Here is a 27,688-nt window from a genome sequence, read left to right as displayed (position 1 = left end):
TTTTTCTGCATCAGGTATTGCATTGGCCAATACAATACCTTAGTTTATAGAAATGAGAGTACTTTACCGTATAGCTATAGTATACCCATCAAAACCATGTAGTTAATAACACTGATACAGTAATTCAGTGCAATCCACATATCCTGTTCAGTTTTCCCAATTGTCTGAATAATGGCCTTTATAGCAGAACAAATCCCACCCCTCCCCAATCTCCCATGATCCAGTCCTGAATCGCATGTTGTATTTAGTTGTCACAAGTCTCCATCCTTCTTCAGTCTGGAATATCTGTGTTTTTCCTAGTCTTCCCATGGCTTTGACATTTTTGAAGAGTTAAAATCAGTTATTTGTTGCGTGTCCCTCAATTTGTGCTTATCTTTTGTTTTCTTGTGGTTAGATTTAGGTTATGTGTATTTGGTGGAAATACCTCAGAAGAGACGCTCTGTTTTAACTGCATCATACCAGGTAGCACACAACATCAGTCTGTATCAAAACTATGTATATGTTCACTATCCCCTGAAGTCCGTCAGGTTCTTCAACTCCTTATCAAGCTTTTACCCACTAGTATTTTTTTTTTTTAATTTAATTTATTTTTGGTTGTGCTGGGTCGTTTCTGTGTGGACTCTTCTCTAGTTGGGGTAAGCAGGGATGCTCGTCATTGCAGTGCATAGTCATTGCGGTGGTTTCTCTTACTGCTGAGCATGGACTCTAGGGTGCATGGGCTTCAATAGTTGCAGCATGTGGGCTCAGTAGTTGAGGCTCCTGGGCTCAGAGCACAGGCTCAGTAGTTGTGGCTCATGGCTTAGTTGCTCTACAGCATGTGGTATCTTCCTGGGTCAGGGATCAAACAAGTGTCTCCTGAATTGGCGGGCGGATTCTTTACCACTGAGCCGCCAGGGAAACCCTACCCACTAGCTTTAGCATTGAGTTTTTCATGAATCAATCTTTACTCTGATTGTTGTTGAGTGTTTTTTTCTTTTAATTGTATTGTTCCTTCCATAGTTGTTATTAGTTGGCCTTCTACTGTAAGGTAGATTTTTTTTTTCCCCTCTTGCTCTTGTATATAGAGAATATATGTATTTATATATTCTTATATAATATATACATTATGTATTCATTATTACATATTCATTTATATATTAATTTCTTTATGTCAATATGAACATGGATTTCTGTTTTATTCAGTCACTTGTTACTGCTGTTTATTTAAATAGTAGTACTATCATTATTTCAGTACTCAGGTTTTCTTAGATTTGGCCTGTGGGTGTTTTTTCAGACTGGCTTTTAACATGACCCACTGTTTTGCGTTTCCTTACTAATGACACACTAAATGTTCTGGGCTTGTGATACATTCCCAGACCTGGAAGCAGCCATTTCTCCAGGGACCCCTGTTTTCTTAGTGGAGAATGATCTGTAAAAATAAAATCTGATCCCAAGGTATGGTCATTTCTTCTGGGGTGTCATTGCTTCTAGGCCTACTTTAAGTCAGCAGAGCAAGGAAACATGTGAATATATGCATTTTCTTCCTCTCTCTCACCCCTAGCACCCACCACACAGACACATTTATTTCATATCTGTGTATTTTTAGAAACATGAGTTCACACTAGATACCTCCAATTCTAGTGCAACACCATGTTTTATTCCAGCCTTCCCACTTTCCGAATTTTACTTCTTTTTTCTGGTATTGAGGAATCTGGTTCCCAGTATCCTTAATACCGTCCTTTTGTATATGGCCAGTTTCCTGACCACACAGGCCATGTCCTCAACTTTAGTGCCACTAGCTGAGAGGTCCCACTTTCCTCTACCTATCTTCCCGTGTTAGAAAACACTAACTTTCTGTAAGCTTGCTGGCAGTGAGAACTTTCCCCAACTTCACCAGGAATGTAAAGAAGGGTTGATTATAACAGGATTGAGAGCTGGCTGGGTGAAAAATGTGTCAGAAAGATGAGGAAGGTAAAGAAAATTTCTGGTAAGAAAATATTTAAAATGATTATTCAGAAAAGTTGTTGCTTGGAAGGCAGAAAAAGTAAAGACATGGTTTGAGGGATTAAGTCAAAATAAACCTGGTTTTAAGTACCTGTTTTTTCTTTGTATGGTTTTATTTGATCATTTGGTAATTAAAAATTTTTTTTTTCAGTGCTGTCTTATTTCTCATCACTGGTTACAGTTTCCCTGAATTCCATTATTTGTTGTTGCCATATATGTGCTGAGAAACTTAGATCATTTCTTTTGCCTGATCTGTTCTTTGATTTTGATACCTTTCCATTCAGCTGTTGCCAGTTTGCTCTCTTCCTAAGGGATTGTCCATATAATCATCCTAACTAACCTTCAGTGCTTATATTTTACCTTAGGCTTCGGCTATCTTATTTTGCCAGTTAAGATTATTGCTGGGTCATTGATGAAACTAACCATAATGTCAGTCTCAGTTTCAATTCTCAAATATTTATACCTTCACTTTCATCATTTCCCTGTGGTTTTATGCTGGGCCCATCTGGTAGTGTCTTTTGTTTGACTCTCAAAGGAACATTTTGGACTTTTTTTTTAAATTCCCTTCTGTTTTTCAATATGACACAGGATAGTAGGTTTTTGGGTAAGTAAATTAAAACTTGATTATCAGCTTGTTAATAAACTTAGCTGTATTTGAAAGTTAAAATTGTGTAAAGCTGTGGTTTTAAAGTGTAGTTTTTATAATTTTGTAAACTCATTTTTTTTTGTTGTTTTATAAAATGAGTTTATATAGGTTGTCAATCAACTTAAAACCAGAATCTTAAAGTTGAAGTGATTTTAAAGGACACCTCTCACTGAAGAACAGATGTTCATTTATAGTATTCTTCTCTAACAGAACTCTGATGAAGCAGCTTATTTTTCCTTCACATTGTTGGTTACCTTTGTTCTGTGTCTGGGGATTCATTGACCATCCCAGGATTCAGTCATCAAAACAGTATGAGATTTACTATATTCTCATGGACTAGAGATCTGAGATATAGATGAATGTGAAGTCTGAAAAAGAGACTCTAGCTGTTGGTCTGCTGATGAGAGGACTGTTGGCCAGAGCGTAAAAATAAAAAGCCACTGTTCCCAGGGTGGTGAGTCAAAGAGTTGTTGAAGCTGAGTGTGTTCTGGTTGAACCTGGATATGGAAGAGGGTCAGTTTTAGTTTGCTTTTCTTTGTCATTGTTTTAATTCAGCACATAACTACATGCATTTCACAGTGCTAGGTATTGGGGGTATTAAAAGGAGAAAGATAAATGTCTTAGAAAGTGAGGTATTAATAGAATGTTTTTCCCCATGGAAACTTTTGAGTAGTCTTAGTATTTCATATTTATTCCAAAGCAAGCATATCTCTCTTACTTTTATATAGGTAGTATTTACATACCATTAAACCATGTACTTAAACATTAAACCATGTACTTAAATCATTGATCTGCATTCTATAAAGATGTAGGAAAATGTAAGTTATTTTCTCTATGTGATCTAATTCTGGTGTTTTTTTTCCTTTAATATTTTATTCTGGGAGGATTTTAATAAGGCATGAACGTACCATTAATCTTTTTGTTTTCTTTAGTTCAAGTTCCTTTAAGATTGGAAAATTCAAAATATTTCACTCTAGCTTATTTCCCAGAAAATGAAGTTCAAATTGAGAAAATGTAGCCATGAATTAATCAAGAGCATGGGAATTCTGTCATACATTTGATACTTAAGCATACACAGAGAGAGAGAGAGTGTGTGTGTGTGTGTGTTTTAGGGTGTTTATAGTTTGGAATTTGTTTTTCCAATTTGTAATACATTTTATTTAGAGTTCATTGGGCTTCTGACATCTAGAAAACTCTTTGCTGAATTTACTGATACTCCTGTGACTTCATAATGATGACCATAAATTAGCATCAGATATATAACACTGGGAGTTTTTTGAGGATGGTGACCATATATTTTTTTCCCCCCAGCATTAAGTTCCTAGTGTCTGAGCTATAGAAAGTGTTCATAAATGTTTATTTCTAAGATTTTTGGAAGTATCTTTCTGCAAAGAATGTGTATAGTGAAGTGAAGTGAAAGTTGCTTAGTCGTGTCCTACTCTTTGCAACTCCATCGACTATACAGTCCAAATTCTCCAGGCCAGAATACTGGAGTGGGTAGCCTATCCCTTCTTCAGGGGATCTTCCCAACCCAGGGATTGAACCAGGGTCACCTGCATTGTAGGGAGATTCTTAACCAACTGAGCTATCAGGGAATCCAAAGTATGTGTATAGTACTAAATATTTGCTTTTTTATATTTGACAATTGGTCAGCATCAAATTTGGGGAAATTTTAGCCAATATTCTTCTAATAGTTTTTGGCTCTTTTTCCCCCTCTGGGGACTGGTCTTACTTTGAATCAGCCTAAAATCAGCAGAGATAGCCTGTAGTCTTAACAGAATCAGGCTTATTGACTTATTGCAGTAAAGGATACTGCACTCACAGGAGATCTTACCAAAGAAAAATTTTCATAGAATTTTGGGGGAATTGGGGAGTTTAAGTGAAATTTAAATGAAATAGTATTTGAGAAGTTCAGGGCAAAGTGGTGCTATCTGTGAAGGGAGTTAATTTTTACCTTCTCATTTATTTACTGGGCTTGATGAAACTTTTCCCAGTGTGTGCTGCCATTCTATCCATCTTTTTAATTTTTTCAGTCTTGGTTTCATTTGGTTAGATAGTTTAGATAGTTTTCTGTTGACCATTTTCAGGTTCTTCAACAGTGTCTATGTGTGTTAGTCGCTAACTCATCTCTGACTCTTTGTGAATCCATGGACTGTAGGCTCCACCAGGTTCCTTTGTCCATGGAATTCTCCAGGCAAGAATACTGGAGTGGGTTGCCATGCTCTTCTCCAGGGGATGCTCCCAACCCGGGGATTGAACCCAGGTCTCCCTCATCACAGACAGATTCTTTACTGTTTGAGCTACCCGCTGTCTAGTTAGCTATTAATCCCACTTAGTAATTTTCATTGCTGAAAGTTTAGTTTGGGTCTTTGTATATCTTTCTCGTCTACTTAACAGAATTGCCTCCCTTACCTTTGTACCTGTGTGGGATATGGTTACAGTTATCTTCAGTGTCTTTTGTCACCTAATTCTGTCATCTGTGTTGTTTCTAGATCTGTTTGTATAGTGGAAAGAGGTGAATTTGGTAGAACCAGGTTGAAAAATAACCAGGAGGAAAATGTGCTAAGAAAAAGTATAGATGTGTTAGTCACTCAGTTGTGTCCGACTCTTTGTGACCCCATGGACTGCACCCTCCAAGCTCTTCTGTCCATGGGATGTTCCAGGCAAGAATACTGGAGTGGGTAGCCATTCCCTTCTCTAGGGATCTTCCCAACCTAGGGATCTAACCAAGTCTCCTGTATTGCAGGCAGATTCTTTACTGTCTGAGCCACCAGGGAAGTCCCAAAGATTAGATGAGTTGAAGCCAAAATTCAAGCCCTTTGGTCTTGATGGATTTCCTAGGGACCTACCACAAATACAACTATGAGCTTCTTAGAAGCCAGGGCAAAGAAGACTGTCAGTGGCCCATTGGCTTTTTAGGGAAAAACCATTAAAAATAGAAGACTCTTACTAACTTTGGGCAAGGTATAGGTTATGTTTTCATCTTTTTCTGTGCTTCAGCTGAGAAGTATTGCTGTTGAACTTTCATTTGTTATGATGGACTGTTTAACATTTTATTTAAGAACATAAATAAAGGATATCTATTCCTTCCCATTTTGTAGCGATTGCCTATATTGAAGTTGAATTATTCTTTTTATTACTCTTTGATTTCTTTCTTTTACTCTTGTCTGAATTTGATTTAGTTGTTTCATAGAAATTGAAATATTAACTGAAAGAATGATGATTTATACCTTTTCTATTTTACAAGTTTTCTGAGGGAGTTTTTAAAATTTTTTAAATATTTTTATTTGGAAATAATTTTTTAAATAGTTTATATTTGGAAATAATTTAAAAATTACAGAAGAGTCACAAAAATAATATAGTACAATGAACATTCCTTACCCTGATTATCTTAATATTTGCTTTTTCATTTGTCCTGAATATTTAAGTGAGTTTGTGTATGTACCTATGTATCATTAGCCCTTTACTCCTAAATACAGTGTGTATTTTCTAGTTAATGTCCACATCATAGTAATCATCTTTAGTAAATTTAACATTGTTCCAGTATTTTTACCTAATCTGTGCTTCAGTTTTGTCAGTTGACGCAGTAATGTGCTTTGTAGCATTTTCCCCTCTGTGGTACAGGATCCAGTCTAGGGTGAGGTATTTTATTTAGCTGTTTAGCTGTGTCTTTAGTCTCTTTTAACTAGGAACATTTCTATAGTCTGTTTTTTATGACATTGACATTTCCCTGATCCTCCCTTTAAAAAGTAGTTTCTCATTTTGGTTTAATCTGAAGTCTCCTCATGATTAGATTCAGGTTATTCACTCTGGGCTGAAGTACTGTGTAAGTGATGATGCATTCTGTTCAGTGTACCACTTCTGGATAGAGGTTAATTATAATCACCCAGTTCAAGGGGTTGGCCCTTACATAATTGCTGTATAATTATTTTCTTCCTCTTGTAACTAAAATGCAGTCTTTGAAGAGACTGTTCAACTACCTTGTTCTTCATACTCTTAGATTTAATATGCATGATCATGCCTTTCTGATTCAGTGTTTAACTGTGCTGCTTGTAAAATAATCATTTAGTCAGTTCTCAACACTGCTGTAAGCATCAACCCACCCCTTTCCCCATTTGTTTTATTTACTTACTTTTATTCAATTGGTTGTTTTATTTCTATCATTATGGACTCATGAATCACTACCTTTTTTAAAAAAATGGTTCATAATTCATTATTTTATAAGTACATTTGTCATGATGTGGCTAGTGTGGCTCTTCTGTCACTGTGACATACCCCCATCATTCTGGGAGCACTTTCTTACTTTTTGGCATAACACAGTGTTCGAGATTCATCTCATACGTGCTCTGCTCCAGCCCTGGAATCAGGCCCATTCTCTGAGGAGTTCTATTCGCTTTAGTGAGGAGTAGAGACCAAGATTGGGACAATAGACATGGTCTTCACGTCTTGGCCCTTTTTGGAGATGGAGATAGGAAATATGCATCTAAACGCATATAGATTCCTACATATGTATGCATATGCGTATAGATTTCCTGCACATATCTGTTCTAGAAATCATGAGTTCACACTAACTTCAATAATAGCCCATCCCGACGATTCGATGGACATGAGTTTGAGTAAACTCCAGGAGTTGGTGATGGACAGGGAGGCCTGGCGTGCTGCGATTCATGGGGTCGCAAAGAGTCGGACACGACTGAGCAACTGAACTGACCGACTCACAGGGTTCTCTCCTGCCTTCTGTGTTGACTCGCAGCAATATCAACACTTTTACTCAAACCTGTAATAGGTCTAAAATAGGTACAGAGTTGCTTTGTCCATTCCACTACAATAAATAACTCTGCTAATGTGTTTAGAATTTATTTGTAATCCTGCACTTGTCCTACCCTGCATTCCCCGTCTCGAGGTGTAAAGACAAATGCTGTGCTCATAAGTTACTGAGATTAGTTCTGTCTGCCTGTCTCTTGGGCTTTCTCTGTTCCCTTCGTTGTATTTGCCGTTCATTTGAATGGTGAGTAGGTTTGTTTGTTCTGGTTTGCTTTCACTTTTAGGTTTTTTTCTCCCTTTCATTTGTATTTATTTAATTTATTTGATTATGCACAACATTAACATGCTTCCAAAAGTCAATACAGAAAGGTAAATTCAATGAAGAGTCACTTCGTTGAGCAGTGTTCTAGCCTGTCTTCCACCCCTGGTCAGAAACTGTTCATTGTTCTCTGCTTTATCCTTTCTCTATTTATTTGTATAAAAACAAGCATTAAAAAAAAAAAGCATGCATTTTCTTATTTCCCCCCTTTCTTACATAGTAAAAGGTAGCATCTATATGTGTACTTTTGCACTTAGCTTTCTTTTAAAATTTTTGTTTAGAAGTAATTCTTAGAAATCACACCATGTAAGTTCATAGAGATCTTCCTTAGAGTATATATATATATTAACAGTTTTTTTTTTAAAGAAAAGTCAACTTTAGATTGTGTTTTTTCCTTGTTCTATTCTTGCAGATGTTCTTTATGTCCTTCAGATTGTTTCTTTTTAAGACTATATGTTTGTAGGATACATATATACAAGTCTGGTGTTGGCAAAATTTTATGTATGTATTAGATTCCTATCATTATTTAGTCCTAACTAATTTCAATAGCACTTGACTCAGCTAATGTAAAAGAAATCTCAAATTAGTTTTCAGTAGCTAGCTTATTTTTCTTTGGCTTACCAGTCCTTGGCTGTTTATCTCTGGACTGTTTTCAAATTGCTATATTGTAAGGGACCCATCTTCCTCTGTTGTAGTATTCTACCATCTCTATAGAGTATTGAATACGAATAGTAAGAATGGGAAGGGGAGGCATTCAGCATCTCTAGAAGGCCAGGATCCAGAAGGTGTACTGCACTTCTGTTCATGTATCATTGACTAGAACCTGGTCATATGCCCACACATGTAGCAAGAGATGTTGGAAAATCATGGCAAGCATGTGTCCTTTTCTTAAAAGGAAAATGAAGGGGAGATTGAATGTTATCTAGCCATATTTCAAGATATTTTCAGCTTCTCTTTTTGTGTTTCTAAATTGGATAAGTCATCTCCCTAATACAACTGGTTCATTCTATATTTAGTGATAGTTTTAGTTGTAAAACTGGTGCTTATTTCAGCTGATTTTTTTTTTTTTTTGAATCGTGGCTCATCCTAGTATCTTTTATTTTAATAATTGTTGAGCTGTAGGCTTAACAGTAGTAGTTTTCAGAGTGTCAAGTATTTTATTTTATGTTTTGTTATTTGGACTTTTTAGAGCTTATGCTCAGGTTATGCTGTTTCAGGGTGATATTCTGATGTGCAAGTACCTGTTTTATAACGTTTTACTAAAATTTTTAGAGCTTATGCTCAAATTATGCTATTTTAAGATGATATTTTGATGTGGCAATACCTGTTACAAAGTTTTATAAAATTGTTACAAATCCTTTTGAAGTTAAAACAACTGAGTAGCAGATAAATTGTTCTTGTGGATAGGAGTTGACAATCTATTCATAAAAATAACTGTATCTTGAAAGTTTTATCTGTAGGGCTTAATTGAATCGGAAAAATTTTCAGCTCTACTTATCCCATGTACGGGTAGATTATATCTTTGCTTAGTGCTCCATCTTAACACTTCTTAATGTCTAGTTCTTAGCAGTAGAGACATTCTTGGTTTTAGTTTAGGGATAGGTGCAGTTTTTCCTCAAATTATGTCCTGAATATTTAAACAAATAAGAAAATTTTACTCTAAGGCTGTTTTGGTCATAGTTTAAGACAATCTGAGATTATAGCATTATGTTTAAAAGAAAGTTCTAAAGAGCTAAAACGCACCCTAATCTTTGTGGAACTTTTCTTCCTCAAATACTCTGTCTCTACTGCCCATCTTAAACAAAAAGAAACCTTAAGAATTAAAAAAAAGTCAAATCCAGATTAATTTTCTCCCTTTCTGAATTGTCACTAAAGTGCTACACATGCACAGTTGTGCATTGTGGCACTTGGCTTTTTCAGAAATCATTTAGTTGTAGCGCATGCTGATAGAATTACTGGTGAGAGTGCAATTGTGTTATGATATCCTTGTGTGGGTAAGGCTGGATGAATTCTAATCAGCTTACTGTATTTGTCCTCATTTAGTACACAGTACTCATTAAAACTCAGAAATAAGTTTGGTACTGCTAAAAAATTTACATGGCTTAAAAGCAGTTATTCCAATTTTTTTCCCCCTTTGAGTGCCAGCTCAATAAAGAATACCATAATATTGTCATTTCTTCTTAGCTTTTCATGAAAGAACTCTTACCTCTTTTTTCTAATTGTGATTCAGCAAGCCAATCTGTTAACCATAGCCTTGCATTATAATTGTAAAAACCAATTTTTGTCCGTTGTTTTTGTAGAAATTGAATTCTCTCTCATAGATAAATGCTCCCTGCGTCTATCACTGGCATATTTTTTCCTTAGCTATAACACAGTGTTACGTTTGAAGTTCTTCTTATTTGTCATGCACCTGGAGAATTGAAACAAAGGAATAGTATGGTATGTTAGTATGTTTAAGATTACTAGGATTGAAATATACTAAAATGATTCCAAATCTTTAGGATGTTAGAATAGTCTTAAGAGCTTTGTTTTTAAGTATTGTTTGGAGTAGATTTCAGAAGAAATAGAATCCACAAATAACTTTAACACTGAAAAGTTAAGGAATCTAGTTAATATGATACATCTACTTTTTAAACCAGAAAAAAAAATGAACAAGATTTAAGATAAGCCTGGTAGAAATGACCCAGTTAAAATTTAGCTAGGTTGCTAAATGATAAGAGTGATTTTTGTTTTCCATGAAAAGTTGATTGCTGTCAGGTATTTTTGTAGATACTGTGCACAGTCACTTTCACTGTGTGACATGCACTTAGGTGCATGTGAAGTTGTTAGACCATTTGGAATGATGTGAAGAGCTCAGAGTCAGTGTTGGTCATATCTTACCTCTGACCCATGCCCCAGTGTGTGTGTATTAACCACGTGCATATGTGTTTTTATTTTAATTTTTAAATAGTAGGGTGTATCCTCAAATCATCCTGCTCCCTTATATTAACTTTGTAAAACTTTGAAATAATTAACAGTAGGGAACAACAGTTCTCATTGGATTCACTCTTTTAGATTAGTCTTTAGCATTAAAATGGCAAAACCTGGGAGGGGGGATCGGGATGGGGAACACATGTAAATCCGTGGCTGATTCATGTCAATGTATGGCAAAAACCAATATTGTAAAGTAATTAGTTAGCCTCCAACTAATAAAAATAAATGGAAAAAAAAATTAAATGGCAAAACCTTGTCAAAACTTATAAAATAATAGTGTTTACTAAGCCACCTTATTCAACAGAGTAAACAAAATGTTCATGTGTATCTTTTGAATATAACTTGAGTGTTTATTCTGTATACTGTTAAGCTTCAAATGCTTTTCAAAATTCTTTTTTTTTTTATTGTGATAAAAACTACAACATGAGGTCTACCTCATAGGAAATTGTTAAGTGTATATTATTGTTAACTGTAAGCACAATATTGTACCATGGTTCTCTAGAATTTTTTCATCTTGCCTGACTGAAACTTTATACGCATTGAATAGCAACTCCCCATTTTGGCCTCTCTCCAGCCCCTGGCAACCACCATTTCTATTTTTATGAGTTTGACTAGAATTCTTATAAGTGGAATCATGCAGTATCAAGTCCTTCTGTGACTGGCTTATTTCATTTAGGGTAACATCCTGAAGGTTCATATTATAGCATATGATAGGATTTCCTTTTTTTTTTTTTTTTTTAATGGCTGAGTAATATTCTGTTGTATGGATATGTAACATTTTCTTTATTCTCTGTTGATGGATAGTTAGGTTATTTCTACCTTTTGGCCATTTTGAAAAATACTGCATTGAACATGGATGTACAAATATTTCTTTGAGATCCTGTTCTTAATTCTTTTGAATAAAGACTTCAAAGTGGGATTGCAGGATCATACTTGTTGTTCAGTTGCTCAGTCGTGTCCAGCTCTTTTTGACCCCATGGACTGCAGCATGCCAGGCCTCCCTATCTTTCACCATCTCCCAGAGTTTGCTCAAATTCATGTCCATTGAGTCGATAATGCCATCCAGCCATTTCATCCTCTGTCCCCTTCTCCTCTTGCCCTCAGTCTTTCCCATAATCAGGGTCCATTCTAATGAGTCAGCTCTGCGCATCAGGTGGCCAAAATATTGGAACTTCAGCTTCAGCATCAGTCCTTTCAATAACTATTCAGGGTTGATTTCCTTTAGGCTTGACTGTTTTGATCTCCTTGCTGGCTAAGGGACTCGCAAGAGTCTTCACTGCAATTTGAAAGGATCAATTCTTTGGTGCTCAGTGTTCTGTTCAAGTCCGTTGCCTGTTTTTCTTTTTCTTTTTTTGCTATTGATTTATAGGAGTTCCCTGTATATTTTGGATAGTAATCTCTTATCAGACAAATGGTTTGAAGGTTTTTCTTCTATTCTGTAGGTTGCCTTTTTCACTCTTAATTGTTTTCTTTGCTGTGCAGAAGCTTTTCACGATGTAGTCCTAGCTGTTTATGCTTGCTTTTGTTCCTTGTGCTTCATGGCAAGAAGTCATTGCTACAACCACTGTTAAGTATTCCCTCCACCCCCATGTTTTCTGGGAGTTTTAGCTTCAGGTCTTACTTTTAAATTTTAAAAATATTTTTGTGTATGGTGTAAGATGAAGGTCAAGTTTCATTCTTTTGCATGTGGATATCTAGTTTTTCCAGCACCATTTGTTGGAGAGACTGTCTCCACTGGTAAAGATAATTTGACCATATATATGTGGATTTATTCCTGGGTGTTATATTCTGTACACTTGGTCTATATATTTGTCTTTGCATCAGTACCCTACCTACTCTTTTGATTACTGTAGCTTTGTAATGTTTTGAAATCAGGAAATATGGGGCCTCTGGGTTTTTTGTTATTTCTCAAGATTGTTTGACTATTCTGGGTCTTTAGAGATTCCATATAAGTGTTAGGTTTGGTCTGTTCCTATAGAAATTACCACTAGGATTTTAACGGAATTCCATTGAAGTTGTAGATCACTTTGAGTAGTATGGCCATTTTAACTACTAAGTCATCTAATCCATGAACAAAGGGTGTTTTTCCATTTCTTTGTGTCTTTTAATTTCAGTGTTTTGTAGTCCTCCGTGCAAACAGATCTTTTGCCTCTTTGGTTAAATTTATTCCTAAGCATTTTATTCTTTTTGATATTATTGTGAATGGAATTTTCTTCCACTTCCTCTTTTGATGTTCTTTGTTGGTGTGTATAAATGCAAATAAGTTCTGTATCATGTTGTTCGGTCACTAAGTCGTGTCTGACTCTGACTGCATGGACTGCAGCACGCCAGGCTCCTCTCTTTGTCCTCCACTATCTCCCAGAGTTTGCTCAAATACAACTTAATTGAATACATTTTTATTTGTTTTAACGGTGTTTTTTTTTTTGGGTGTGTGTGAAATCTTTATGGTTTTCTTTATACAAGATTATGTCATTTGTGAACAGAGAAAATTTTTTTTGATTTGGATGCCTTTTATTTCTTTTTCTTGCCTGATTACTTTTGTTATAGTTCAGTATTGTGTTCAATCAGTGAGAGTGGACATCCTTACCTTGTTACTGATCTCAGAGGAAAAGCTTTTCATTTTTTTCACTGTTGAGTATGATGTTAGCTCTGGGCCTTTTAAAATATGACCTCTGTTGAGATAATTTCCTTCAGTTTCTGTTGTTGAATATTTTTCATTAAAGAGAGTTGGATTTTGTTTAGTGGTTTTTCTGCACCAGTTGAGATGATTATGTGATATTTGTCCTTCACCATAAAGGTGGTGTATCACATTGGTTGGTTTTCATGTGTTGAACTAACCTTGCACCCCAGGAATAAATCCTATATATGGTTAGGATGTATAATCCTTTTAATGTGCTATTGAATTTAGTTTTCTAGTGTTTTGTTGAGGATTTTTGCCTCTGTATTTATCAGGGATATTGTTGAATTTTGAGATGAATTAGAACAGTATATCCCAGTCTGCTTTTTATAATAATATTTGTTAACAGAGTATGTTTATGGCAGTTATCCCTTTTATTTCAGTCCTCTGTTATGTGAGTAGATGTCTGTGTATATATATACACATATATATATAAATATACACTCCAATTTTCTTATATAGATGCTGAACTCAGACTTGCACATCATCACATAATAGTTATTATAATTAGTACCATCAGTGATAATACTTGTATAGTACATACTGTTTCAGGCACTCTAATATGTGTTTTACATATATTCATTTAATCCTCACAACAACCCTTTTGCAGTAGATACTGTTATGAATGCTATTTTATAGATGAGAAAAATATTTAGTAACAAGTAGTAGTAGAACTTACTGTTTATCTGGATTTTAATCCACACCATCTGGTTGCTGTCTCTCCTTTGTAACTGTTAGGTGTATTGCCACTTGCAGTTAACTAGAAGGGGGTCTGTTTAATATATATCTATATTTTGCTATTAATTAAAAACATTTTATTGGAGTATAGTTGACTTACAGCATTGTGTTAATTTCAGGTGCAGAACAAAGTGAATCAGTTATACATATACATAGATCCACTCTTTTTTAGATTCTTTTCCCATATAGGCCATTACAGAGTATCGAGTAGACTTCCCAGTGCTACACAGTAAGCTCTTAACTAGTTTTTTTTTTTTTTTAGTTATTTGTTTTATGTGTAGTAGTGTGTATGTTTTATATGTAATAGTCCCTATCTCCAGAGTCTGTTTAATTTAGAACGTTGGCTTCTGCTATTTTGTTACTGGTGGAACCAGATAACCTTTATATTATCCAAAATATTCTTAGTTGAAATAAGTGCTTTTTAAAAATAAGTGCTTCAGGTTTGAGGCACCTGTTCTTTTAAAAAGTCTGTTATCTTCCTGGGCTTATGGCTGTGCTTTGGGTATTTGAGGTTGCTGAAATGAGGGATCTAACAACTAGCAGGCATGTAAATTATATAGATATTGAGAGAAAAATAGTGAGGAATAGAGGTTTAAAAATTTATGTTGAGTCTGCTCTATGTGGTTGTGCCTCACAAGGCCTGATCAAGTCATTGCATAAACTGCTTTAGTTTACTAATACTGCATTACTTTATGCTAATATACAAGAATACTAATGTGTTTGTATACACAGTACAAGTGAGACCTTCTGCTTTATGTAAGTTTCACAGTAGATTCCTTTTCACATTAAGATTTTCTACTAAAATTAGTATGTGAATTAGTTTAAGCTCTGTCTTTTGAAAAACCAGTTCTTCTGGAGCTTAAACAGTTGTTTTTGTCACAGCATGGTTATTTTGAAGAAAATATTTATATAAAAAGATAACTTTGTATGATGCTTAATTCCAGTAATGTTACTTCATTGAGGCTAGTAAAGGAAGATGGTTAATTTTTTATGTGGATTTTTGGCCAGCCTTGAAGTATGTTTCTTTTCTTGTACTCCCTTGTTTTTTATATGTAATACTGAAAATACAAAGATTATTAATTATACTCTTACAAACAAAAAATCTCTAATGAGATTATTTGAAGTTTAAAGGACATAATTTAACATCACTTTTGTAAATGATGGAGAAAATGTTATCAGTCTGTTTAATCAGTTCCTTTTGAAAATGAAGATTTGTTCCTTTTAATACAGATTTAATTCTGTGGATTTGATTATGCAAGCTCATAGTCACTTATCCTCAGTTTTTAAATTCAAAGTGTTAAAGCTGAAAGGTCTTTTTCATAAAGTTTATAGTATATTGATTTGGCAGTAAACTAACTTGTACTGGGGTGGGGTGATTTACATCTTTATCCCACCCGGTATGCATTTTTATACATTTTGCATATATTTTAGTGTGTAGTACTGAATTAGATTCCACTGTGTTATGTAATATTTGGTATACATACAGTATTTACCTTCATATAAAACCTGAAAACTTGAATAATGACACTCATCTGAAAACTCACCAGTTTCATCTAAATGAATAAGGACTTTTATCCCTTGTTGTAAGCTGCCTGATTTTCATTGTTGGAAGAATGTAGGGCATGAATCAGTAGTATGAGGAATAAAGAACAGGTTGAATTAACTGTATTGATTAGTAAGTTAATATAAGCCAAACAAGAGGTTTAATTTCTTTTCTTGGTTGGTAAGAGTTGCCCAGAACACTGATTGTTGATTTTGTATCACAATAGGACAGTGGCTCCGTATCTGCCTTTGGCATGGTAGGAGCCTAGTGGTAATATAAATCAGATACTGTGTGTCTTGGTTTCCCAGTTGGTGCTAATGGTAAAGAGTCCAATTTATATAAATTATTCTTTGTGATTTTTAGTTTTAAAATGTGATAATCTTATAAGGATGCAGAGTAAGATGGAAATAGTTGATCTTTTTCTCTTTCCTCTAGTCTCCTACAAAAGCCGTATATAATGCTAGACATTGGAATCATCCAGACTCGGAAGAACTACCTGCGCCACCAGTAGTAAAGCCTCAGAGTGTCACAGTAAGTGAAATATGCTTTTTAATTTCATGTTTGTATGAAGAATATTAAATTAAGCAGTTGCTATCTTCATTCATAATTTGAAAGTCTCTAGCTTTTCTGTTTAATAGTTTATTTTCAACTTCACTGAATTTAGTGATTTTAGTTTAATTCACTGGCAAAGTAAGGATTGTGGGCAGGACAACAGAAATTCTGGTGTTACTAGGTTATGAATGAAAGCCTTAAAAATACTGGACAATTCTTGATCCTCATTTTATGGAATTTTTAAATGATTGAGAGCTATATCAGCATATCCTACACTGATCTTACAGTGGCTTTGAGTGATTAATTTGTTTTTCAGAGCAGAACTTTTTTCTTGCATTATAGTAATACCTTTCAATTAAAACACATTTGAAAAAGATTTTTAGCAAATTATTTGCTCCAGAATAACTGGTAGGATCATGCATTAATACTTACAGATTAATAGTGACACCTCAGTCATATGGAGCTGTCAAAGAATGAGTTCTTTATAGACAATAAAAAACAGGGATAGAGATCATTCTAAAATGTAATGTACGGTTCTCTGTCTTCTTGATATATTAATTAAGCTCCTTTTACTAGTATTAAGCCATTATTATGCATATTAGGTATTATTGTGCATGCTCTTATGGCTGACTTTTCCTACCATGAACTGTGGACTCCTATACTTTAAAAGTTCTTTTGTCTATCTGTTGTAGTTTTCCTGTCTATCCTGAGTTGTTTGTTAATGCTATTTATGTATGTCATTTTGGTTCTTTATTCCTTCTAATGATTCTGGAGATGGATAACTAATTGTATGAAATGTTAGGTTGAAAAGACCAGAATAAGCTCCTGAGTGGTTCTTTGTGAGTAAAACACATACAAGTCTTACCTTATAGTGCATGAAAGTTTTGAAGTATCCCTTATGACCTTTCAGAGGTTTCCCCCTACCTTTGAGGGGGAGAATTGGGGTTTTATTACTCTTAAACTAAATTTACCAAGTAGATGAGATGTTACTATTTTTATATATTTATTTAGAGCAACTAATTTAATACCTTTATTAATAGGTGAGGCTGTCTTCAAAGGAGCAAAATCAAAAAGATGATGGAGTTTTTAAGGCTCCTGCACCACCACCCAAAGTGATAAAAACTGTGACAATACCTACTCAGCCCTACCAAGATATAGTTACTGCACTGAAATGCAGAAAGGAAGACAAAGAAGTAAGCGTCCATGTACAGTTCTGCTGCATGTGGATAGAATTTTGTATGTAATTTAGCCTTTTGATGTCTTGAGCACATATCAGTAAACTGATACTGAGTTTTGAACCACAAACTTACCTTGTCCTACTGCTACCAATGTTTTTAAAACACTTGTTGGTTGCTATCTAATAAACTTACTTTATACACTTTTAAATAAAGCAGAGCAAGTTCATAGATTTAAATATGCTACTTCATAGTTACAAAAGAGGTGGGCTTATTTTTTCTTGGCAGTTGTATACTGTTGTTCAGCACGTGAAGCACTTCAATGATGTGGTGGAATTTGGTGAAAACCAAGAGTTCACTGATGACATTGAGTACTTGTTAAGTGGCTTAAAGAGCACTCAGCCTCTAAACACACGTTGCCTTAGGTAAGATCTTATTTTTATATTTGAAAATTGTATACATGCTCCTTCTCATTAAAATTGTTTAGCTCAGTGGAGCCAAACATTTGCAATTTGTGTTATCATAGGTGTAGGTTTTATAGCCAGTGATGTTAAAATGTGATTGATTTCTTTTAAGGGACTTGATCCTACATGGACTAAAGAAAGTTGGATGATACAGCATTTTAGCATAGCATAGGCTTCAGTTTCCAGATGCTTAAAAGTGTTATGCCAAAGAATCTTTTCTTTTTTAGCACCAGATTTTATAGATGCAAGTGATAAATGATATAAGCATGTTTTGATTTGGGTCATCTTTTGCATATATAATGGTTTGAATATCTTGGTTTGATTGAATTATCCAGTCATTTGGAATATGTCCAATTATATATTTATAATTTTTATGGATCAGAGACATGGAAGACACCTGAGATTTTTTTGCTTTTCATGGTAGCAGTAATATAAAGAGTACACTGAAGACAATCATGTATTATTTGTGTTTTTTTAATATAGCATACCTAATCACATACTGTGCATCAGTAAGTATTTAATAAATTTGGTTTGCCCATGTCTTTATATTGTGATTTGCATGGGCAATGCTTTGACACACATAAACCCCCCACCCCCGAGCACTCTGTTGTTTATTTAGGTATTATGCAAATTTAAAAAACACACTAGCTATTTTCAGTCCCCTTAACCGAGTCTGTTTTCTTCTAGTGTTATTAGTTTGGCTACTAAATGTGCCATGCCCAGTTTTCGAATGCACCTGAGAGCACACGGAATGGTAGCAATGGTCTTTAAAACCTTGGATGATTCCCAGCATCATCAGGTATTTAAGTTTCTGGGGTTGAGAAGCATTATTTCAGAATTCTAGTTTATATTTACTAAATTTGTTTTTGTTGTTTAGTAGCTAAGTTGTGTCCCAACTCTTTTTGCAACCCCAAGGACTGTAGCCTGTCAGTCTCCTTTCGATAGGATTTTCCAGACAAAAATAACTGAAGTGGGTTGCCATTTCCTTCTCCAGGGGATCTTCCCCACTTGGGGATTGAACCTGCATCTCCTGAATTGGCAGGCAGATTCTTCACCTCCACCAGTGAAGCCCCATATTTGTTAAATGTTTAGAAAAACTTAATGCCAGAGTTTTTTGCTTGATGAATCATTTCAGACTATTTGCTCAACATTTTTTCCTCCTTGTCAGTTTATACTGTTAACCACTGTATGACATGACATACCTACCATACTGGATATTTAGTTCTGTAAGCATTGATTACCTCGAATCAGAAAGTACTGGGGTGGGGTGGGGGGACAACTTTTAGTACTTTGTGATACTAATAGCATGAATAAAAACTTTGGATATTAAAATTTTAAATATTTTGTTTGGATGTTGAATCCCATTGTGAAAAGGAATCACATCCTCAGTTTCATTATGACTTGACACTTTCTCTTAAAAAATAGAGCATATTTACATTATAAAGGTTAGGTTAACATTTTCAAAGTTAGAAAAAAATCATTACTAATCATCAGTGGTGGTAATTTGAAATGGCTTTATAATATTTTTGTTCAGGAAAATTATATTCGAAGTATAGATTAGGTGACAGAATCTAATACTGAGTCTTCTGAAACTGAAAGCAATACACTTAAGCCCAAATGAAGATAAGTCAGTTACCAAGTTGTAGCAGGTTCAAAACAATGAGGGAGAAGAGAAATAAGAATTAATGTGCTTTTTTATGAAGTTATGAGAGGACCAAGGCATTAATGTGTATTTTTAGTGGCAGTGGATCTCCAAAGCCTTATTTCCAAATATATTTTGCTCTGTAAGCAGTTAATTAGAAACCTAGTTTGAATTTTGGGGATTTAAAGTTTAAATCTTTAGATAGTTAATTGTGTTTCCGTGCATTGAAATTCATGTAAGATCGAGTATGCTTCAGTTAAAATAGATATATAGAAAAAATGTTTACAGAATATCCCAAATGTTGGGAATTATTCTAACATAGACCTTTATGTTCTATTAATGCTTATCTATATCACCTTCGGTACTTGTAGATTTTATAAGCTGAATGTGTTAACTACCTGATCTGAATGATTTTGAGAGCTCATGATATTAATGATTTTTTTAAAAAACTACTTGGTTCAACCAGACCTGATAGGTTTATTTTAAAGAAATGAGTCTAATATGTTTCTTTGAGCATCCTGAGTTTATGTAGTAACACAAACCCAGCTGTGTTTATTTTTTAAAACACATTTACATTATTGATTTTAAATGGAAATTTGACTTCACTATATCATAAAGAACAAAGAGTGAAGTATATTATAAAGTAGAATTAGATAACTGAAAAATGTCTTGTAAAATCTTCATTTAGCACAGAATGGCCAGAAAAAATATAATTCCACTTAAACATTTCTAGCTCTGAGACATTCGTATAGGGAATGTCTGTAGAAAGGAAAATTTTAAGCAGTGGTGCTTTATGTACTTATTGAAATCACATTTCTCTAGAATATTTTAAGAGGGAGATTTTCACTAAATAAAACATTTTCAAGGTTTCTAAATGTAAACAAATGTCACAATAGTCTTTTGTTGCCTGAAATTGTCACTAATTGCTTACATTAACTTTTTTTCCCCTTTTTGGGTCTGTTGAAGAATCTGTCCCTTTGTACAGCTGCCCTCATGTACATACTGAGTAGAGATCGTTTAAACATGGATCTTGATAGAGCTAGCCTAGATCTGATGATTCGACTTCTAGAACTGGAACAAGATGCTTCTTCAGCTAAGCTGCTGAATGAGAAAGACATGAACAAAATCAAAGAAAAAATTCGAAGGCTTTGTGAAACTGTACACAATAAGCACCTTGATCTAGAAAATATAACGGTGAGTTCCTTCCTTTGGTTGTAAAATGAAAATGTCAGTTTTTTTAAAATGTAGGAACTACATTTAGGCTATTAGGAACTTGAATTCTTAACACTATATGGGTTTTAGGAATAAAGATTTAAAGGATCTTCAGAAAGAGCCATATTCAATGAGCATTCATTTATTTCAGAGTATCTCAGGATGTCTGATTTACTGCTGCAAGGGACCAAGACTCAAAAAGAGGATTCCTAGGCATGAACTGCTCCGTAGAACATTGTCCTTCATACTCAGGGTCATGGCCATGGCTATGCTTATGCTCAGTACAACTCACCATTTAAGATGATTATGTTGCTTTTGGTTGATTTTAAGTTTCACTTTCCTCTGGCTTTTTTAAAAAACTTGTAGAATCTAGAATATCCCCAAAGATTAGTAGGCTAGTGGAAGATAACTGGCCTTGTCATTTTGAAAAAAATAGGATTATTTATTTATATATACCTGACTTTCAGACAGTTGCAACATTATATAATTGTTGGTTTTTCTACTCTCCACTAAACTGAAGACTGCAATATTTGCTTTCAAAAATTACAGAATGCTTTGTGCTAGCCATATAATGACTTAGGATTGTTAATCTTCTTAGTTAAGGTAGAGTAAGGAATAGATTCAGGTAGAGTGGGAGTTGAGGGGCAAAGCAAGTTAACATTAAAAGACAGGATACAAAATTGATGTCTATTTAGTACTTTCACTTATTAAGATTAGAAAAGAGCTATTATGCTCAAAGTGTGGATAAACAGTTGTTCTACCTCACCAAACTATTTGTATCCTAATTTTAAAATACATTCATAAAAAAATAAAATAAAATTCATTCATACTTCTAATTTTAACACTTTTAGAACATATATACTGTTTTTTTAATGCTATAAAGGCTTAAGTTTGAGCCTATAATTTTTATTTGCTGCATAATTGAATAAATACAGCTTTTAAAAATTATTGTTACTATCATCATTATAATTTTGTCTCACATATTGTTGAACATTTAGATTCTTTCCAGGCATTTGCTCTTAAATAAAGATGATAAACTTGCTTGTTGAATTTTTTCCCATCATTTATTGAATTTACTAGGATGGTAAATACCAGTATAATAACTGTGCTATGTTAAGTAGTTAACTCACATGATTAAAACCAGAACACACAGTTGCTAATATTAGGATGTGGCCCACCCCCCCTTCAGCTAATCCTCAGTATTGTGTTTGTTTTAAATTTTAACAGTAGGCATTGTTTTGTACAGTGACTGTCTCCTGCACATCGTTTGTTTTATTCATTATTCAACCTGTTCCTTGAAATATGTTGCTATTCTTAATGTACCATGGAAAGATATTTTTAAATATTAATATTATAATATTAAAATATAATTCAGATAACTGAGCTCACAATTGCTGAATAATATTCTGATTAGTGATTTGGTTGTGTTTTAACTCTTTGAGAACTATTCCAGTTGCAAATAAAGTGTTTGAATTGTAAGCTATTTTAAAATACTAACATATACTGAATGTAGCCTAAAATACCAAACAGTCCTTTTTATGCCTATAGAAACAAACAAAAAAATTGCTTTTTTGCATCAGATCTTAACGAATGTTTGTTGTATTAACATCAAATTACTATGCCCCTTTCTTCCTAAGCAAAGAAAGCCTCATTAGTCTTCATTTTCACTGCTGTGACTCAAGAGCTAACCCTGCCCAAACTGATCTTATTACATTACTCTTTCAAGGACTTAGAATGAGAATTGAGCAAAATTAAATCAGTTATTGTGGTGTTGAATTCTAGATCTGTATTTGTCACCTTGGACATCAACCTTGTTCTTTTTAAAGTACAGAGTAAAATCTGTAAGGTATAAAATAAAATCTCTTCTAAATCAGTAATATTAAGATTTTTGCTGATGTGTTTTTTGCATTTCTAAATCTAATTTATATTCAGTTCAAAATAGCCCAGCAGGACTTTCTGTAAACTTGCATCTTTCAAAGCGGTAAGCTTTGGGAAGATAACCAGGTCTTTTCAGCTTTGTTACATTAAAGCATTTCTTTTGTTATACTAAAGTTCCTTTATTGTCATAGGAACCAAGTTGCCCTTTTTAAAAGAAATACAGTAAAAAGTAAAATTAACAATTGAAGGCAAATGAAGGGATGGAAAAAACCTAACCTGGTTTATAAAGATGGCTCTGAGTGTTCTTTGCTTCCTCCAATAGTAGTCCTAAATCATTGTTTATATATCATTTTGCCATAGAGGCCAAAGTATCCAAGCTGCTAATAACCCTGTAGTATAAAGTTTGAAATTGGTGAATATGAAACCCTAAAAAAGGAATTTTGTTCAGAATAGATAAGAAAATATATAGAACAGTAAGAAAAAGACAAGCTACTTTACATGAATATAAAGGGAAGAATATTTGACAGGGGACTTACAGTAAAAGAATTACAGGTAACTGATAAAATATGTGAAAATAAGCTCATTTGTTATAGTTAGAAAACATAAAGCAAAGCAATAAGATACCAATTTTTACCAGTGGACAAAAATTTTGACACACCCACACCTTGTTTCTGGAGTATTTCTTGCTACAACCTTTGTGGTAAATTAGTCCAGTGTATTGATCTACAGTTAAATATACCCTTTGATTCGCCCTTGAGCCTATCTATATGATGGTACCAGTATATATTTTATCGAACTGGCAGAACTGATAGACTGATAGACTACTTTAAATAATGGATCTTCTCTGAAAACAAGCCAATGGATAAAAACATTTCTTCAGCTTAAGACTATTCTGATACCAGTTTTAAACTAGTTTTACTTTTAAAAAGCATTTACTGTATTAAAAAAATACTGTGGGCTGGTAGCATGCAATTTCCTTTTTTTAAAAAGCAATCTCTAAAAGTGTTGCCTCAGAATTACTACTCAGAGTCAATATTCGTTAATGGTGCTTCTGATTTTCAGACTGGGCATTTAGCTATGGAGACTTTACTGTCCCTTACTTCTAAACGAGCAGGAGACTGGTTTAAAGAAGAACTACGGCTTTTGGGTGGTCTGGATCATATTGTAGATAAAGGTATGATATATTACACATACAACATTTTTTAATTTAAAACCTGAATATTCTGTTTATATATTTCAAAGAATAATTGCATCAGTTTGAAAGGATCTCTTCCTTTTAGTAGCATCTTAAAAATCCTAACTTTTATAGAAAAGGCCATTAACAGTTTGATATTGGAAAGTTAATTATTATAAATTAGAGTCTTATACATTTCAGCATCTCACTGTATAAAACTAAGAATAAATGTTCAGAGAGGTTCCAACACATTGATAGCATGTATACAGATGACTTTTAATGTTAGTAAAGGAGGTAAGTATTAAAGTGATGAGACGTATTAATCTGTGTCCATTTCCTTTCTCCTAGTGAAAGAATGTGTGGATCATTTAAGTAAAGATGAGGATGAAGAGAAACTAGTAGCCTCATTATGGGGAGCAGAGAGATGTTTACGAGTTTTAGAAAGTGTAAGTATGGACAGCTATTTGAAGAAAATGATCTAATCTTAAATGTGCTATATGAGACTGTCATAATTTATATATCTCTAGAGTTTCACTTTGGTTAATCCAAATTGAGATTGTAGTGCAGCCTGTTTGTTTTTTGACTTTTATGAATGACTTAGTTCAATGTAGATTAGAATTTATGCTGCCAGTGAATTTCAGGATGCATAGACTGTGTTGACCAGATTGGATTAGCTGAGTACTTTCTGAGACATCTATGGGAAAACAGTTTAGTGTGAATGAAAAGTTCTTGGCACAGATGAAATTCACATTGTTCCTTTTTTCTTCTGGAGTGTCAAGTACATTAAACATCTAATTTTTTAAGTCTAAATGAATCTACTTAAGAACTTTAAAATATTAGTTTATTAAGTTAGTAACAGCACTTTTCTGACATTTAAAGTGCTTGGTAGTTCATTACAATGAATGTATAGTACAGAATATATTAACAGTGAGCAAGCAGTTATAACAGTGATGTTTTGATTTTGTAATAAAGCAGTAGCTCTGTTATTTTAAATTTAGAACATGTCGGTTGTTACTCCCTTTAGACAACAAGGGCTAATTCTTCCTCATCTTTATGTCTTTTAGAGGCTTTGTGTTGTGTGTGAATGAATGAATGTTATGGATTGCCACAAAATTTCAAAATTTTCCCTTTTAGGTAACAGTGCATAATCCAGAGAATCAAAGCTACCTGATTGCCTATAAAGATTCACAACTCATTGTTTCATCAGCTAAGTAAGTTTTTCTGAAACGTCATGCTGTTAAAGCATTTGGATTGACTCTAAAGGAAGTGCCATTGTCACCTTTCTTCATAAAGTACTTCTGTCTGTCAAATTTTGTGAACAAGAAGCAGTGCAGTAAGGCACAAAAGTTAGGAGTACAGATTCTGAGGCCAGAATGGCTTGAGTTTGGATCTTAACTTCAGAACATCAGCCCTATAGCTCTGAACTTACAGGTTCTTACAGAAGGGGGGTAATAATTGTGTCTACCTACCCAAGGTTGTTGCAGTAAAAGAATTAGTATATATGTTAATGTATTTTAAGTTACATGTGATACATATTTTAAATGTGTATTTTAAATAATAATTCTAAAAAAGATTTTAAAATATCATTTGTATATTGTATATAATATAGATTATATACAATATATATAAGGAGTTAATATACATATGTAAAGCCTAAAACAATGCTTGGCATATACTAGTAAGCATTAGTCCTTATTTTTATTGTAAATGAATTTTACTAGCTGCTTTCTGCTTTTTATTTTTTCCCAGATCTATATGTAGCTTCCTTCATTTCACACACTCCGCCCAGCTTTCCTAACATTGGGCTAATGATACCACCTCGGTGTGTATAAAGTTTCCAAGTATGTCTCCAGTCTTGGTTCTAGCTTATTAACAGCAGCTTCTTACTAATATGTCTGTTTAGTTGTTATCTCTCCCCTGGTACTCTGGCCTATAGCCTGTCCAACGTTACACCACAGTGGGTTAACCTTCCTCAGGTTTTTGTTTTGTAAAAATAATCCCAAATTCCAAATCTATGTGATTTCTTGTCTTTGGATGTATGCCCAAAGTCCTTAGTATCAAAGGCCCACTATAGCCTGACTCAAGTTTATCTGTTTTTTAACTTCATGTTTTGGAGAATTTCACACAGAGATAAGAGTAGACAATAATATGATAAGCCCCAATGTACACCTCATGCAGCTTGAATGTGATCATCAAACATTGGCCAGTCATGTTACCATGTATATATAACCTTATCCATTCTGCCCTCTACATTATTTTGAAGCAGATTACAGATTTCATATAGTTTCATCCATAAATACTTGAGTATATAATCTGTAAAAGAGGACTCTTTTAAAAATAGAACCATAATAGCATTTTCATCTCTTAAAAATTAGTAATTGCTTAATATTGTAAGTCCAATCAGTATTCAGTTCTCCCATGATCCCAAATTTCTCATAGTCTCTAGTTCCCAGTATTCTTGTTTTTAGTCTGTAGGTTTTCCCTCCACCTTGTATTTGTGAGTTCTGTGTCATACTTAATACCCTTAAGGTATGTGTTCTAGTTGTTTTATTACTGTGTTTTACTCTCTCACCAAAGAGTATTTGTGCAAGTTAAATCTGTATCTTATTTTTAAAATGTCTCCTGTATACTTAGTGACTCCTGACAGATGCCTTCTAAAACAACGTTAGGAACCTTTGTGATCAGGAACTTGTGTCAAATGTCTTAGAAGTGTCAGTAGACATTAGAATTGGATGTTTGTGAAAGACCACTTCTCAGACTTTCTGAAGCTTTCAGTAGAATGCTGATAAATGCAAGGATAGTATATTGAATGATTAAACAATATACCCTTACTCTCTTCTCACCTCCCAACAGATTTAGTTCAGTGCTACTTAGGCAGTTAACAGTAACAGCATGGTAATCCTGGCAAACATCCCCAAACATCTGAACACATTATTTTAGGTTAGACACGAATACCTTCCTAACTAGAGAGTGTTTTTTAAAAAGCAGCTAGAGGGGAATTAGACATAGTTTTAAGGGTTTTGCATAGTATATAATACATGAAGAATCAATTCACAGTTCACGGATTTCATCATTATCTCGTAGATATTAAGTTAATGGACTTGGTGAATTAGAGTCTCAGAAATACTGGAACCATGTAAAGATTACATTTCCTTGTTACTCTGGGTAGTATCTTGTGAATCCTTAGATGTAGCTGATAGATACCCTTGCATGACTGCCAGGAGACAAACATGTCAATTAAATGACCTCATGTTTTTAAAAATGTTCTAATGTTTATGAAGTATTTAGTATCTGTTTATATAAGGTTATTATGCAATATTAATATAAACAAAATTCTCTACCTGATGAGAGTTTACATTCTAAAGGACAAACATCTAAATGAAATTCAGAAGTGTCTAGTGCTGGCTTTTAATGGTTTTACCTTGGGTGAGGTGGGATAGTAGGTTTGTTATGTTGGAGAGATTGGGAAAATTGGGGACAGCTGTTGGTAGTATAAACTTTTGCATCAAGTTTATAATTTTCACTTTGCTTAGGAAAATTTATATTACAAGTTTCCCAAAATAAAATTTAGCACCTAGTGTGATATCAGACATGTTTGATACATGACTAGATAGTTCACATAACTTCTGGAGTAGAAAAAGATTAATTTGGCAGCCTTTATGACAGATTTAAAGCATTAAGGTCCAAGTTAGTAGAAGTTCTTAATATAACTATTTTTGTTGAGCATAATAGTCTGTATTTTGTCTTCTTTTAAGAGCATTACAACATTGTGAAGAGCTGATTAAGCAGTATAACCGTGCTGAGAACAGTATATGCTTACCTGACAGTAAGCCTCTGCCTCACCAGAATGTAACTAATCACGTGGGCAAAGCAGTGGAAGACTGCATGAGGGCCATCATAGGGGTGTTGCTCAATTTAACTAATGATAATGGTAAGTCATATTTCCTA

General features: G+C 34.1%; 1 protein-coding gene across 3 annotated transcripts in view; it reads left to right on the top strand.

The window, feature by feature from the left end:
* Nucleotides 1-27,688, top strand: part of WAPL (WAPL cohesin release factor) — a 72,900-nt gene that overhangs the window by 35,315 nt on the left and 9,897 nt on the right. For all 3 annotated transcript variants that reach the window (XM_043925288.1, XM_043925286.1, XM_043925287.1), the window contains exons 5-13: nucleotides 16,079-16,174; nucleotides 17,236-17,388; nucleotides 17,659-17,795; nucleotides 18,522-18,633; nucleotides 20,443-20,670; nucleotides 23,629-23,740; nucleotides 24,089-24,186; nucleotides 24,875-24,951; nucleotides 27,496-27,671. In XM_043925288.1, the coding sequence (XP_043781223.1) occupies nucleotides 16,079-16,174; nucleotides 17,236-17,388; nucleotides 17,659-17,795; nucleotides 18,522-18,633; nucleotides 20,443-20,670; nucleotides 23,629-23,740; nucleotides 24,089-24,186; nucleotides 24,875-24,951; nucleotides 27,496-27,671 (1,189 nt within the window). The remainder of the gene's footprint in view (nucleotides 1-16,078; nucleotides 16,175-17,235; nucleotides 17,389-17,658; nucleotides 17,796-18,521; nucleotides 18,634-20,442; nucleotides 20,671-23,628; nucleotides 23,741-24,088; nucleotides 24,187-24,874; nucleotides 24,952-27,495; nucleotides 27,672-27,688) is intronic.

This window comes from Cervus elaphus, chromosome 15 (assembly GCF_910594005.1).
Source record: "Cervus elaphus chromosome 15, mCerEla1.1, whole genome shotgun sequence".
NCBI lineage: Eukaryota > Metazoa > Chordata > Mammalia > Artiodactyla > Cervidae > Cervus > Cervus elaphus.
The sequence above is the reverse complement of the archived record's forward strand: the minus strand, read 5'-3'. Positions and strand labels throughout refer to the sequence as shown.